Source organism: Pimephales promelas, chromosome 13, assembly GCF_988280905.1.
Source record: "Pimephales promelas chromosome 13, fPimPro1.hap1.1, whole genome shotgun sequence".
Lineage (NCBI taxonomy): Eukaryota > Metazoa > Chordata > Actinopteri > Cypriniformes > Leuciscidae > Pimephales > Pimephales promelas.
In genome coordinates, this window is record NC_142781.1 from 4,486,593 (window position 1) to 4,502,577 (window position 15,985).

The 15,985-nt window shown below is 40.0% G+C and overlaps 1 protein-coding gene across 1 annotated transcript in view; it reads right to left on the bottom strand.

Moving 5' to 3' along the window:
• The window catches only part of rngtt (RNA guanylyltransferase and 5'-phosphatase), a 187,266-nt gene that overhangs the window by 35,002 nt on the left and 136,279 nt on the right, over positions 1–15,985 (bottom strand). Inside the window, exon 13 of the mRNA XM_039664323.2 lies at positions 13,230–13,330. Within this exon, the coding sequence (XP_039520257.2) occupies positions 13,230–13,330 (101 nt within the window). The remainder of the gene's footprint in view (positions 1–13,229; positions 13,331–15,985) is intronic.

Below are 15,985 nucleotides of genomic sequence, written 5' to 3' on the forward strand. Positions count from 1 at the left end.
GGTTCAAAATGCGCAGGTCCAGGATCGGTCGTAACCCACCGGTCTTCTTGGGGACAATGAAGTAGGGGCTGTAAAACCCGGACCTCACCTCGGCTGGAGGGACCGTCTCGATTGCACCCTTCGCCAGCAGGGTCGCAATCTCCGCTCTCAGGACTGGGGCATTGCCACCGACTATCGTGGAGCGAACTCCCCTGAAGCGGGGAGGAGACCGTGCGAACTGAATCGCGTAGCCGAATCTGATCGTTCTGATGACCCAGCGGGATACCCCGGGAAGCGCTAGCCAGGCTTCCAGGAAGTGAGCCAACGGGGTCATGTGAACCACAGACGTCCCCCCGGAGGGGCAGCGTGGCGGGTCGACTGGCACGCGTGCAGGGGTTACCCCGCTCGGATGCGTCGAAGCCCGCTCCCCGACAGAAGGGACCAGGGAAAGCGGAGCGTTCCACGGGGGTCCGTTCTGCCGGGGGTCTGGCGAGAGAGGGGGAAGGGATTGGTGTAGCCCGGGGACGACACACGCACCCTTCCGCGCCCTCCGAGACAGAGAGGAGTGAGTGGGCCGACACCCTGGGGCATCGGGGGCACTCACTCCAGTCTGTGAGCTCAGTGAGGATGTCAAGTCTTTCTTTAACCAGTTCAGGGTGCTGCCCACCCGTGGGTGAGCAGCGGGGAGCTGAGAACAAAAGATTCTCCCCCGGCCCTCCACCGGGGGAAGGAGGGGGCCTGCTACCGCCTCCTGTGAAAGACTCGAGATCGTCACCGAGCGGCCCGTGTCAGGATCTTCGCTTGGCCTGGCGTTTAGCGGGGCGAGCGGCCTGAGGGGGCTGTGACGCCGGCCTGCGGCCTCCTCGACGCCGGGGCCCGGGTGAAGGCTGCTGCTGGGGCCGGGCGGGAGGGAGGGGAGCCGCAGGGGGGCGTCCTCGGCGGCGAGCAGGGGGAGGCGCCTGTGCCGACGACTGGGTGGAGGCAGCAGCTGGTCGTCGGGGCAGGATGTGTTTGATGGCCTCCGTCTGCTTCTGGGCGGTGGAGAACTGATGGGCGAAGTCCTCGACCGCACCGCCGAAAAGGCCAACCTGGGACAGCGGAGCGTCGAGCAGACGAGTCCGCTCAGCGCTCCGCGTATCCGACAGGTTGAGCCACAGATGACGCTCCTGAACCACGCTAGTGGCCATCACCTGACCAACGGCGCGAGCAGCCACTTTCGTTGCCCGGAGAGCAAGGTCAGTGGCGGACCGCAGTTCTTTGAATGCCGTCGTGTCAGTCCCGCCCTCGTGCATGTCTCTGAGCAACTTCGCTTGGAAGACCTGCAAAGTGGTCATAGCATGCAGAGCGGAGGCCGCCTGTCCCGCCGCTCTGTAGGATCGCGCCGCCATAGCAGACGAGAACCCACAGGCTTTGGATGGGTGCTTAGGAGGACCACGGGTGGAGGCGCTCTGTGGACACAGCTGCATCGCAACAGAGCGCTCCACCGGGGGCATCCCAGTGTACCCACGGGCGGCCCCGCCGTCGAGGGGGGGAAAGGTGGGGGAGAGATCGCGCTCTCGAGTGGACAAAGGAGCCCCCCAAGAGCGCGATAACTCCGCATGCAGCTCGGGGAAAAAAGGTATTGGAGTCGGCCGTGGCTTTGCAGCGGCAGCCTTGTCCAAAAACCAATTATCCATCCGTGAGAGGTCGGGGCAGGATGGAGGTTTCCATTCTAGCCCGATACTCCCAGCGGCTCGAGACAGCATGGCCGTCATCTCGGGATCTGACGCGGACAACGCTGGGACTCCCGAAGGAGGCAACGCAGCCGGATCTTCCTCTCCCGAGGAATCAAGCCCGCCTAGTGATGCTGTGATAGACATCGCATCATCATCTGGGGCGCTGCTCGAAGCAGCCGGTGCCGCCGAAGAGACAACCGACCGAGTCGAACTAGCGCCCGCTGGCTCACGCACTGAGGCGGGGGGTGTGGCCCGAGGAATTGTCGGGGCTTTATCCCACACCGTCACCGTTAGATCGCCCGGTCCCCGGGTCGACGGGCCCCCTCTCGTGAAGGAAGCCGATCGAGTAGGGGGGACCGGGGCTCTCACTCTAGTGAGATCATTGAGCCGCGACCTCAGTGTGGAGATGGTCATGGTCCCACAGAAGGAACATGAGTCATCCACGAACGCTGCTGCTGCATGCTGAATGCCCAAGCAAACAAAGCAGCGTTCGTGACCATCAGATGACGACAGAAATCTACCACATCCAGAAGGGCACGGGCGAGCCATCTTTAAGAAGACGTGCCGCGTGCAGCTCTTTTACAGAGAGGAGAGAAATTCACTCTTTCAGCGCTGAGGCTACCAGGGAGAAGCGCAAAGTCTGGCAAACCACTGCACAGATCGCAGGCAATGCAGAATCTCGCTGGGTACCGCCGTCACACCAACACTGAAGAGGACGCTCGTCTCGAAGAGTCTTGATTCAGCTTTGAGGAGTGAAGAGGTTCTCTTGGCTCCGAAGCGAAAACATACTGCGGTTGCGTTCACTTCCTCCTTTTATACTCACGGAGTAGGGCGGAGTACGCTATGCAAATTTCCGCAGCCCCAAGGCATTGCATGCCATTGGCTCGTGTTTTAATACTCGAAGAGGATTGGCTTTCTATGCGAAACCCCCAATCTCCGTCACTTCTGACGTAACTCGAAGTGACTACGATAGGGAACACACTATTCTCAGATTGACGGTCTACCTCAATGATGGCTCATTCTGTGAACTGTAAAATGTGAACTTGGCTGCTTTGGATTATAAAGTATAATGATGTATATAAAATCTGCAGTCGAGCCATGTCATATCATACCGCTAGTTTTGCTGGTGCTTCACTGGAAGCAGCAATATGATAAAACGTACCAGAATCAGTCATAAAGCTACAGATATACTACAGTGTGTATATACACACTATATACATATACTATATATGAAGAGGTCTTTTCCAAAACGCTATAAATCCATTTCAATAGTTTTCACACATTTTGTGAATATTCAAATTATCCTGTTGAAATGTTTTATTGGTTCAGTCTGAACATTTTGAACAATGATTATTAAATCAAACAACAATATTGTTAATGATAAATTAACAGTTAATTTTATTTTTTTTCAAAACGCTATAAATCCATCCATTTTTTGTATCATTTTTAATAAAGTGTCAAACCTCAAACAAATAGTACCAATTTCAACATATGCATGAACAACTAATTATTAAAAAATGATCAATAATGATAACGATATATTCAAAAGAGGGATGGGCAACCCTCCAGCACATGCACACACACATGTATAGGCTACATAACATGTGAGCAAAGCGGAGCAGCGAGACGCTTAAGTAAAAAAAAAAAAAAACATAAAATAAACATAGGCTATACATTTCACATTTGTGTTTAATAATATTACTTTACTTATTTCATCTATGTTGAGTAGGCTATGAAAAGGGAACCGCATGAGATGAGTGAGATAGGATCAAATTCAAAAGCTGCCCAATATCGGAAAATATTTGGATTGGGTCAGACATGATTTTGACCACTTATTAAGTTTTGTTTTGTAGAAAGCTTGTAAATTTCGTTTGATATAAATTGTATATTCATTTTAATAAATGTTTCATCAACAAATTGACTGGATTAAAACATTAGAAGCAAATATCAGACAATATAATCAGGACACACAGGTGAACCGAAGCGCGTCTCATATATCAAACACCGCGATGCTTGCCTCACAGACCTGAGAACTAGGCTACAGAAAGCTTTAAATACTTTTAAACAAAACAATTAAAAACGAAAATAAATTGGCAACTCTCTGCATATATAGGCTAATTCGAAGTATGCGTTTCTATAGGCCTGTGCGCGTTCACTGCGAAGATGGCAAGATAAGTATAAGCATCATCAACTTTATCTTTGTTGCTGACACTGACAGAAAACACTAGTTTATTAATAAACAATTCAAATGTGTTATGCATAATCATTACTTTTGCCGGTTCTTTGTGGCAAGCTTTATGCATGCGTTGAGATGCGGAAAAGCGGCATATGTTTCTCTCCTATTTAATTAAATCAATATATGTGATTACTGATTAGACAAATGGCTTAAATGATCTACTTCTAGTCGACTAGAAAACTAGGACTCATTTTGATGAATGAATGAACATAAACAAACCTCTGTTCAGAGTGCCGCCGTGCTGGATTGCATCGAATTCGAGGATTTATCGCGTTTTGGCTAAAAACAGGGCTGGCGCTCATCGCGTTTTGGAAAGAAACTGTATCTTGCCGTACATTTTAAACAGGGAAATATAGCGATTTGGCATGAAACGTTGATGGGGCAGCGAAAGGGTTCTGTCCACAGCAGAATGACACGACAAACTCATTTTTTTTTTAAATGGCGTTTATCGCGTTTTGGAAAAGAGCTCTTCATATATATATATATATATATATATATATATGAAGAGTTTGGTTCCAAAACGCGATAAACGCCATTTTTTAAAAAAATGAGTTACTGCAAAAATCGGACTTTTCAATACCGACCATATATAAAACAATGTTTAATTTTACGTAAAATGGGATATCCGCCGTGTTATTAGGGCCCAAGCCCTGAAAGGGCGAAGGCCCTATTGTTTTCCTTAGGATTATTATTATTATTATTATTATTATTATTATTATTTATACGACTATTCGGGCACTTTTGGGGCCCTTAACATGCTCAAAAACTCTTGAAACTTAGCACACGGGTCAGAACCCGCGGCCATCAGGGCCGGGCTGAAGATGGTACCCGGGCGTGGCAGGGGGACTAGACAGCGCCCCCTGGAACGGGGTCCGAAAACTTGGTCCAAAAATCAAACACGCTTGCATGTAATAATATGAAACTCGGTGCACATATAGATCTCATCGTACATATATACCTCATACTATTACTTTTTACCCCAGCCCAACAGGAAGTCGGTTATTTAGAGTTGTTCATAAAACACTCGCAATGGAATTTGAAGTACTACTCCTAGAGAATTCAAACACACGGCACGAAACTCGGTCAGCATGAAGTCAAGGCATTGACGATGAAAGTTTGCGAGGGGATTTTTGATATCTCGAACGGTTTGGCCATGGCGAGGAAACGAAATTATGGCGAGAAACGTGAAACAGGAAGTGTGTTATAACTTCAGCATACATTAACTGATCTTGATGAAACTTCAGCAGTGTGTTTGCTGTAAGAGGACGATCACATGGATGTGACTATTGTGAGTCAAAGTTATAGCGCCACCAACTGGTAGCAGGAAGTGTGTCACTTTCAAAATGCTTTGAACTCACCCTTTTATTTTTACCCGATGTGCTTCAAACTTAATCTGTATAATGTAAATACATAGCAGATGAAGACCTGTGAATGGATTCTTGATATCTTTGATACTGTTGCCGTGGCAACGCATCAAACTTTAAAATTCTTTTTTTTTATGATTTTGAGACTCTTAGCGGCTTTTGGGGCCCTTAACGGCTTTGAAAACTCTTGAAACTTTGCACACAGGTCAGATCCCACAGCCATCAGAGCCGGGCTGAAGATGGTACCTGGGTGTGGCAGGGGGGCTAGACAGCGCCCCCTGGAACGGGGTCCGAACACTTGGTCCATAAATCAAACACGCTTGCATGTAATAATATGAAACTCGGTACACATGTTGATCTCATCGTTTCATCTATACCTCACGCTCTTACTTTTTACCCCAGCCAAACAGGAAGTCGGCTATTGAGGTTTGTTTGTAAAACGCTCGCAATGGAATGTGCAATACTCCTCCTAGAGAATTCAAACACACGGCACGAAACTCGGTCAGCATGAAGTCAAGGCATTGAGGATGAAAGTTTGCGAGGGGATTTTTGATATCTCGAACGGTTTGGCCGTGGCGAGGAAACAAAATTATGGCGAGAAACGTGAAACAGGAAGTGTGTTATAACTTCAGCATACATTAACTGATCTTGATGAAACTTCAGCAGTGTGTTCACAGTAAGAGGCTGATTACATGGATGTGACTATTGTGAGTCAAAGTTATAGCGCCACCAACTGGCAGCAGGAAGTGTGTCACTTTCAAAATGCTTTGATATCACCCTCTTATTTTTAACCGATTTGCTTCAAACTTCATCTGTATAATGTAAAAATACAGCAGATGTAGACCTGTGAATGGATTCTTGATATCTTTGATACTGTTTCTGTGGCAACAAATCAAACTTTAACATTCTTTTTTGATACTTTTGGGACTCTTAGCATGCTTGAAATTGCTTGAAACAGATAGATACAGATAGCTCGACAGATACATCACATTTATTAGCCAGTAGGCATGTGCAACTTTGGCAAAAGATTAAAGTAATGTCAAAAAAGTAAACACTAAAAGCCTCATATCTTCTAAAAATGTAATTATACATCATTTGTTTCTAAATTAAATTATACAAATATTATAATTAAACCAGTTTTTCCCTTTTTTCATTAAAGAATTATGTTTACGTTCAAAAACAGCCAGAATGGTTGTAATTCAGAAGAAGAAAAAATAATCTGAGTCATACGTAGTGCTATACTGCCCTCTTGTGTTCAATATCAGTTATCACCGGTTAATCAACGTGTGACTCCGCTGGGACTCGGGAACTTTTAAATCGCTTACTTAAAACCGAAAGTCAAAATACAGATATCCGCACAAGACATTAATGTTGTGGAGTAGAGCAAGCATTTTAAATAAATTCCTATTAAGTAGGATTGAACTAAACAGAATGAACGTTCACTCTGTTCTGCTGGTTCCTCGCTGTTGGCGCGCACAGTTATGAATGCTTGTGCAGCCATGAGTTTTAGTTTAATTTTAAAATTAGCGCAATTTCGGGATTTGTATTATTTGAATTTATTTTTAAAAAACACAATGTTGAGTTTTATTGTAACACTGTTTAATCGCACCCACGGTTATATTTTGTATATTATATATAATTATAATGTATTTCTGTATAAAATAATACTACAATAAAAAACACATTTGTGACCGACCTGATCCAGCAAAATTAGTCACAGTGACCCAAATTTAAAAATTGAGATTTTGATATTAATGGAAAGAGGGCACTGTAAGCTTTCAAATGATACCTTGGTCATACCTTGAATGGTTGTAACGATATACAGATTTGAATTCTGGTCGTCTGCCCTTTTTTTTCCAATTGAAAACCTAAGAAAATCGCTTTTAAAGTTTTTTTGCCCGTTTTTTTTTTTTTTTTTTATCTTTCAAAATCCATAGTATTTTAAGGGATAAACTATTTATTTTATATAGCTTAATTTGACCAAATAGATTAACATATATAAATGCAATTTAACGAGGCTGAAACTCAACTTATTTTTAATTTTTTTTAAATAAATAATTAAAAAGTCACTTTTACAAAAATGTTCTAAAATCAGAAAGATTGAAGAGGAGTCAGAGAGAAATTCAGTTTTCATACGGATTAGCCCACATAAGCAGAGAGCAGTCTGTTTTCTTTCATTTTGAATGGTTGTGTTTAAAAGTAGACATTTCAATATATGTCTGTGAGGATACCTTATACGCTGACTTTCGGTTCATGAGACAAGCTTCAGTTCACGTGCCGCGCGTCTCCGCGTCGTGATTAGGCCTAGCCTATTGTCTGCAATTTATTTCTTATTATTAAATCCTAGTAATTGGTTGATGAAACATTGATTTAAATTAAGATAATTATTTTAAAACGAAATTTACTTTAAAGAAAGGCTTTGTGCTTGCATGTTTAAGCTATGTGAAAGTTTTAGTGCTGCTTCCAGAGAACGGTCACGTTCGGATTGTTTTTCCTCATAAATGCGAACACGGAAAATAAAATAAAGATTTTATGTTCTGGAGAGAGTCAACCCTTCTTCATCCGGTGAGTATTACTTTTGGTTTGTGCAGTGTGGTTCACATAGGCCAATTTATTAAAATATTTAATTATCTGGGAATTGGATCTCCTCCATAATGCTGAAATTGCCCAATTTAAAAAAAAAATAGTAATAATTTAAGTTTTGTGGTGTAAGTCTACGTATTTTATAATGTTAACTTCAAATAATACTAATAGTAATTTAAAGATGTTGTAGCTAGCATTGGGTCTGGACGTGAAGGATAACTTCGGGAGTTGAAGGGACGTGTCGGTGTCGTGATTCTGTCTTCTCACACCGCGACACAGGTTCGTGGATCTGAGTGTCGCGATCGTTACAGCCTTACATAGGCTATATTCTTCTTGCAGATAAATATAATCACGCAGTTTAGGTTAGAAGCCTCCAGTGAGTTCAACGTTTCAGGGGATAGGCCTACCCGGGAAATGCTCAGAGGTGACGAGGGGAGTTGAGAAGAGCAATGTTTATTTCAGCGAATTTAAAGCTTTGACAACTTTAATCGTTATTTAAATACCTTTACTCAATTATCTCGACTACGAAACCCTGTGAGATTATTTTTGAATGTCTGTTCTTTGAATTTTTTTTTTTTTTTTTTTTGTTATTTCATGGTTTTTCCACATAATCGGCCCATATCTTAAAATGGAAGGTTGCAACTTCCGACTCATTTCGCCAGAGCGGGTCACATTTGATTTTTATTTTTTAAACAATGTAATGTGTAACCTAAAAATAAACAGATTATTTGATAAATGGTATATTTAAATCTGCATATTGTAGCCTAATATCTGCAGGGCAGCCTAGTCTTAATAAATGTATGCTTCATTTTTCATTAGTAAATTTGATCAATAAATTCAATAATTTAGAATAATAAGACACTATAGGGCTGTTACCCTAGGTAAGGCTGATCAAATTAAATCGGTTACACAATAATGTTACGAGATTGGTTTAACAGGAGTCAATTAAAAATCGCTGTAAAGAACGATACTTTTAAACATAACCCTAAATCACCATAAGGTGTCGCCAGATGACCGTCTTAATGAACGAGTCATGGATTCAAAATGCTGAATCATTCAGTAATGAGAAAACACATTGCTTTGAGATGCGCGATGGGTCGCTGTGATCTTTGTTTAACTATTTTCTCTGCTGAAACAGAAAAAAGTCAATATTGCATCTAAAAAGTCAATATTGCATATAAAATGTAAGTGACTTGACTTGTGTGTGTGACTATGTTTGTTGTAGTGATAAGAGTTGCACCCTTGTTAAAGTTTAAGGCCTTGTGTTTTTGGATATATATCTTTCTTTCTTTTTTTTCTCTTTTTTTACAAAATATGCATATAACCCATATATTTTAGATTTATTATTTGCTTTAAATTAAATTAAGATTGTATTTTTGGTAATTGAACCTGAATGAATTTAAAAATGAATGTGCTATATTTCAGATCATATATTTGTTTTTCTTAAAATTTGAACTAACTTTATTCTCAGCTGAATTATAAATATTTTATTTCTGTATGAATTAAAAACACATTTGATTTTTCTTTTTTAATCAATGTAGAATGTGTAACTGAAATATAAACAGATTAGGGCTCTGTTCGAGGACAAGTAACTAAAACCAATGCGACATGATGAATGTTTGTTTCCCAAACCATCTCAGAGTAACAGCTTACTTTTCTTTCTTACTATATTCTTTCTTACTATAAACTGTGCTGTAGAGCTTGCATCAGTCAAAGCAGGGTTACATTTTGCATGTCGTGCACAATAAACCTAAAGGCACCAGGGTGGCGGTGCCACCGGCTTCATATATATATGTATATATACAGTATATATATATATATATATATATATATATATATATATAGCTGTGATCCGCGATGAAGGGCCAAAGCCAGTGGCATGGCCACCCTGGTGCTTTTAGGTAACTAAGGAACCAGGGTTGCGGTGCCACCGGCTTGGGCCCTTCATCGCTGCTCGCAGCTATATTTATGTAATGTTTTCTCCCTTTCTTTCCAAACCGCGACAAACGCCAGTCTCCCTTTTCTGCAAAATGCCACATATCCGCTAAACCAATCGCAACGCACCATTCCACGCAATGTAAACAGTAACGGCAGCGCTTTAACTAACCCGGCTTCCTAGGTTTTCTCTATTTTGTCCTTTCGATCAACAAACAAACAAAAAAATGAATAATTTTGACAGCATTGGTGAACCTGCGGAGGGTAAGGCATCCTGCATGGGTAAACGTGACATCGAAATCGAATCATTTACGTGAGGAAGAAGATGGACTCGGGAGGAGGAAATGCCGGCTGTTGCTTGTTCTCACACGACAGCATCAAACTTCTGTCACGCTGACACACTGACCCCCAGAGGATCTTTTGGAAAACTTTCAGTTGTTTTATTCAAAGTCAACGAAAACCGAGCAGGACCGAGCCAGTTTACAGCCGATCGCCGTCAAAAAAGTTCAGCGGCGACGTCCCAAGGTTGACAACAGCGATATGCATAACGTTAGATCATGCTTAATAAATCATAATTCATGATGATGTGCTCGTCTTAGTTAATGTTTTAATTAAGGTTTTGTTCATCCATGAAGTCATGAATGAAAAACGTTGAACTGTTAAAAAAAAAACGTTGATAGTTCCTGATGATATTAATATGAATTAATGCATAATTCATTTATTCATGAATTCATGATAATTCATGACATGAACCCTTAAAGTGTTACCGAATATTGTTATATTAAAGCAATGGATTTATAGTATGCACAAGAAATTCAGTGTGTATAAAATTTTATTTTGATTAATTGCATTTTGAAAAAAAATTAATTATTGGATTTATTGCATTTTGGGGGAAAAACGATCTGTTTTTATAATAAATCTTTGGAAATCAAAACCTGGATTTCATTTTTTATTGTTATTATAACCTACAAATGCTATGTGAAAATTTGAAACCGAAAATAGTGGTTTTCATCTTCCCATTTTCTTGCTAAAGAAAACACAGTTTTACTCAAATCCATCAAAATGGATTTATAGCGTTTTGGAACCAAACTTTTCATATATATATATATATATATACATATACAGTAGATAGTATATACTCGTGGTATAAACTAATGATTTCTTTTTACTTAGTAAATGCCCCCAGTACTAGCATTAAACGCTAAACAGTTATACAACAGAGATAAAACTCTTTACATTCGATTATCATGAAAACAAATCTCAGAGAAGAGTCGACTAGGTACCGATGTTTTATTAGACCAAAGGTTCATTTAGCGCCGGAGGTCTCCTTTAATTTATGGATTTTTGAAATGATTTGGTTTTACCTGATTGTAATAGCTTTGAGTGATATGTGAACATGTTGTATATGTAAAATAATGTATTTGTTTTATGTTCAAATATGTATTTATGAAGTGTGGTGCCTCTGGACCCTCGTGTAAAAGAGATTTTAAATCTCAAGATTTTTATTTCCTGGTTAAAAAAAAAAAAAAAAAAGTAAAAAAATAAATGATTACCAGTGGATATTCAGTGACTCTTATCATCATTAATATTATTTTGGTCACACTTTAGATTAGGGTCCAATTCTCACTATTAACTATGACTTTTGCCTCAATAAACTCCTAATTACTGCTCAATAATAGTTAGTAAGGTAGTTGTTAAGTTTAGGTATTGGGTGGATTACGGGATGTAGAATAAGGCATTAATGTGTGCTTTAAAAGTATTAACATCCAAGTAATATGAATGCTAATAAGCAAGCAGGTAAAAGAGAGAACTAAAGTTATACCATTGTTTTTATTGATAACAGACTACATATTTTGTTTGTGAGTTTAAAACGCTTTTGCAAGCAGCCTTGTGAATCCATCCCCAAGAGTCGAGCCTCCGTTCATGCGTTTAGTCTGATCTATTTTTAAGGTTTGCTCTACGTATACATGCGTCAGATGAACGTCTTTCTCCATAGCTTCTTGCTATTTTTTTCTTCTTGTCGAGTTTATAAAAATGGCTTGTCTTTTAGTAATGCGCAGGGCATCCGTGTCAGTTTTTACACCAATAGACCAATGAGAAGAGTGTGGGTGCGGGACAACTGTGCTTTTGCCTCGGGGTTTAGACACAGAAATAGCATTTTAAATTCTAGCCTTCGTCTTTGCATATGGTTAATGTGAAATAAAAGAAAGCTATATCCTTGAATGCACAGATGCAGATCTTAAGGCATCGACAAAAGTGTCCGAATAAGACGTTAGACGACATCTGGTGCCGAATGTGGCACTGGACGGGTGAACTCTTCACCTCATGCTGCAAGAGCAAGATGCTTTTGCATTATCCTGCATACATTTTTTTTTTTTATTGTTTTTCTATTTAAACATTTGGCAAAGTAACACAGCAAATGCCTGCTGATGTTCTCTTCAGTATTTACAGTACATGTTGCTTAGTGTAAAAACTTCTGGATTTAGTGTCCTATTCGCAGCATTAATTATCTGTAAGATTATAAATAAACATTTTCTTTATAACTGCAAAGCTTACACAGTAGACAAATTGCCATTAATACGCATCCAAAAATGTATTTTGTATTTACGCTAAAAAATTAAGCTTCTTTAAAACAAGAAAAAGCTTATCATAAAAATATTTTATTTCGCAGTGGATTATGCTGTTTTGGGAGAGACAAGGGAGGCATGAAAGAAATTTAAAGTGGGGATTTTCAACCATGAAATGATGCCATGAAAATTTATAGTGGTTGACGGAAATGAATATTGTTTCTCTAACATTCTGGAAATCGTTGTTCCTTGAACTGTTCCTGAATTTACCTGCAGCAATGTCTTAACACCAATATGCCATAATAATATCTTAATTATGGACAGATGGTGATGACAAGCCTGGTTTCTGAAACATGTGGCCGGTGATCTGTTCCGTCCCACTGAACACACCCCGCGTGTACCGCGAAATTTGTTGTTGTTTTTTCCTTTGATTTTTGCAGTGAAATATAAGCTTCTTCACAGGATTTACACACGAAGAAACAAAAACAGTCCGTGTGTTTGTGCAGAAGGGTCAGCGCTCTCCCTCTGGATCGCCTGCATGTGAAAGATAAGCTCATTTGAGGACAGTAATGCCTGCAGAGAGAGGCGTAAAGGAGGAACGCTAGAGAACTCGCACTCTTTGAGAGAAACGTCAAGCCGCGCATAATCAAAGTACCACATTATGTTCGTAAAAGTTTCACACATCATCGAGACGGCACACACGAGGGATCCTCCAGAAATACACGCGTGGCCTGCATGTCTCTCTCTCTCTCTCTCCGTGCGAGTTGTGGGAAGTTTGTACGGATGCGTTGTGATGTTTGGCATTGATTGGCGTGTAGTGAATGCAGTTGCCATGGCGACGGTGACTCACCCCTCGCCGCCGACTTTGGTGATCTTGAGTCTGAAATCGACAGAGTTGTGGCTGGGCGGCTTCCACTTCAGGATGTCATCACATCTGCCCGGCTTATATTTCTGCAGGGACACACACCAACGCACTTTATGACGCGAACCAAACAATGCAGTGGGGACAAAAAACATCACTCCTTTATGATCTATAAAGAAAATTAATGTTACATATTATCAACAGCAGCACATCACATCACAAATTCCCTCATGAAGAACAAAAAAGACGCATATTGACTTCATAACCAACATTCGTATCGGGTCTTGGTTCAGTGTTTGCCTTCAGCTCGCGCTTCACTTTGCTGATTTTTATAACGCAAACGTAAGAATTCCTTTGAGATTGTTAGTGATATTTGAATATGAACACTTACTGGACTGAAGAAACGTATCATTTTTCAAAACAATTGACCCAATTGACAGGTAATCTGACCAATCATACTTCGCCATCCGCCATTTTGTCCGACATAGAGATAGAAGATTAACATGGGAGGATTTGAATTTGAAAAACAGAGTGTACAGACTAGAGCCAGACCGATATATCGGCAGACCGATATTATTGGCCGATATTATTCATTTTCCAAACTATCGGTATCGGCAGTTGTAATGGCCGATAAATGAATATTTCAAAAATAAAATAAAAACAGACGAAACACGCTTGAACCATGTCATGAGTGTTGGAGTTGTATAGTTTGTCCGCCAGAGGGCGCTCTACACCGTTCCTGTTGCCAACACTCGTTGAGTTGGTCACGAGACATACATTGTTTGAATAACAATTAAAAGAACATCCTCATCAGTTCTCTTAACCTCTTAACTGCCACCCCCCTTTTTTGAATAGACATGGAAATGCTCATTTCAATCTAAAATGGTTGTAATTCAAGAATGCTTTGGAATATAGACTTAAAATTGGTCTCGTTTTAAAGAAGACATTTGGCAGATTTTTCTCGAAGTGAAATAAATTAGGAAAGTGAAACAGAAAAAAAGTTATAGAAGTTTGAGTTTATAGAAATGTACAATGTAAAAAAATTAATTATTCATATTTTATATAAAATAAATATTTTCAAAACCTGGGCTACTCTAAAACTGCAGAAAAATCAAAGCCAAAAATCTGAACAAGTTGTGTTTCAAATTTTAGGTTGATATCTCAAAAAATGAGCTTTCAGTGAGATGTTGTTTGGGCGCAGTACCAAACTTTTTCACTAGGGCACAACCAGACTCCATTACTGCCCATATAAGGGCGTCTGCATTTCCATATGTGTTTTGAGTGATCTGAACCATTATTTTCACAAATTTCACACAATTTATGAAGTAGAAATCCTATTCAGAAGTAGTATGGGTAGTTTGGCAGATTTTGATAAGAATTCAACCTCTAGGAATCACATACAAAGCACACGCATGCGCGTTATAGCTTATTGCCATAACACAAATGGTGAATGTATTTTTTTTCCCATAATATTTAAAACATTTTCAGACCTTTTTTTCTAAAATAATTGAATGGATGCAATCTTTTGAACTCTTGGCATGAAATCAAACTGAGGTTTCTAACTTTTTTTCATGATTTTTCATGTTCATTGCTATTTCAAAATAAAGGTCTAAACACGCTTTATGAGTATGAAAATATTCTTGTTGCAAATTAATAAATTATGGCTCGTGTGTAAATTATTTTGAAAATCAGTCACCAAATATGGAAACTAGAGATTGTAAGCTTTCAAATGATATATAGTTTGTCAATATTACTTAAGGTCTTTCTAAGATATTATTGTTTTAAAAATATAATGGCAAGTGTCCCACCTGTGGGACGGTAACAGTTAACTGGTTAACTCAAATAAGCATGACAAAATTTGTGACTATCAGTTTGTGACTGTCCAGTTTAAAAAAAAATAAACAAATAAATAAAATATCGGCCGATATATCGAAATATCGGATTTTAAAACCCAAAAATATTTGTATCGGTATCGGCCTTCAAAATCCTTTATCGGGCGGGCTCTAGTACAGACGCCTTTCTGCGGTTAAAACAACATTCATTCTTATGTTCATTCATGTTTATTTGATGCTATAACTGAACTACAAGAAAGAGATGATCGGATAACTGATGCTCTACAGCGATCTACGACACATTGAAGAGCCAAAAAACGGTATTTATTGTTTAAATTTCTTTTAAAAAATGACGAAATTGACGAATGAAAGGCGAGACTCTGTTTAATATCAGAAGTAACTGAAAAGTAACCTGTGATGTATTTTTCACTGCGTGAGAACATGGTGTGCATGTGAGAGCGGCGTGGCTTGTCGGACATAGCGACAGTAACTAAGGGGGGCGGGTCTTTGCAAAGCGTCAATTCTGATCAAATGTGATCAAGTATGATCCATCAGTGTTACGAGGAACGTTTATTTGTTCATCTCTCAGTCATTGTATTACATTGCATTATGTTTCTCACAAAAAAAGCAAAGAAAAACATCACCACTTTGATCATAAACTGAAGCATTTGGATATCTTACTAAGGCATGATATTGGCAGATATAGAGTGACAGATGTATTTTATGTAAGTATCTGCTAAATTGTTAAATACAGATCTCGCAGATTTACACGACAAGCATCAGAATAGCATCTTTGCTCAGTTTTGGCCTCTGAATAAAACTGAGGTGTTTTGTCTCGTCCATATCAAACACATATGCAAACTTGTCTACAGGTTCAATAGATTGTTCACTTCATATATCAGGCATTAAAGG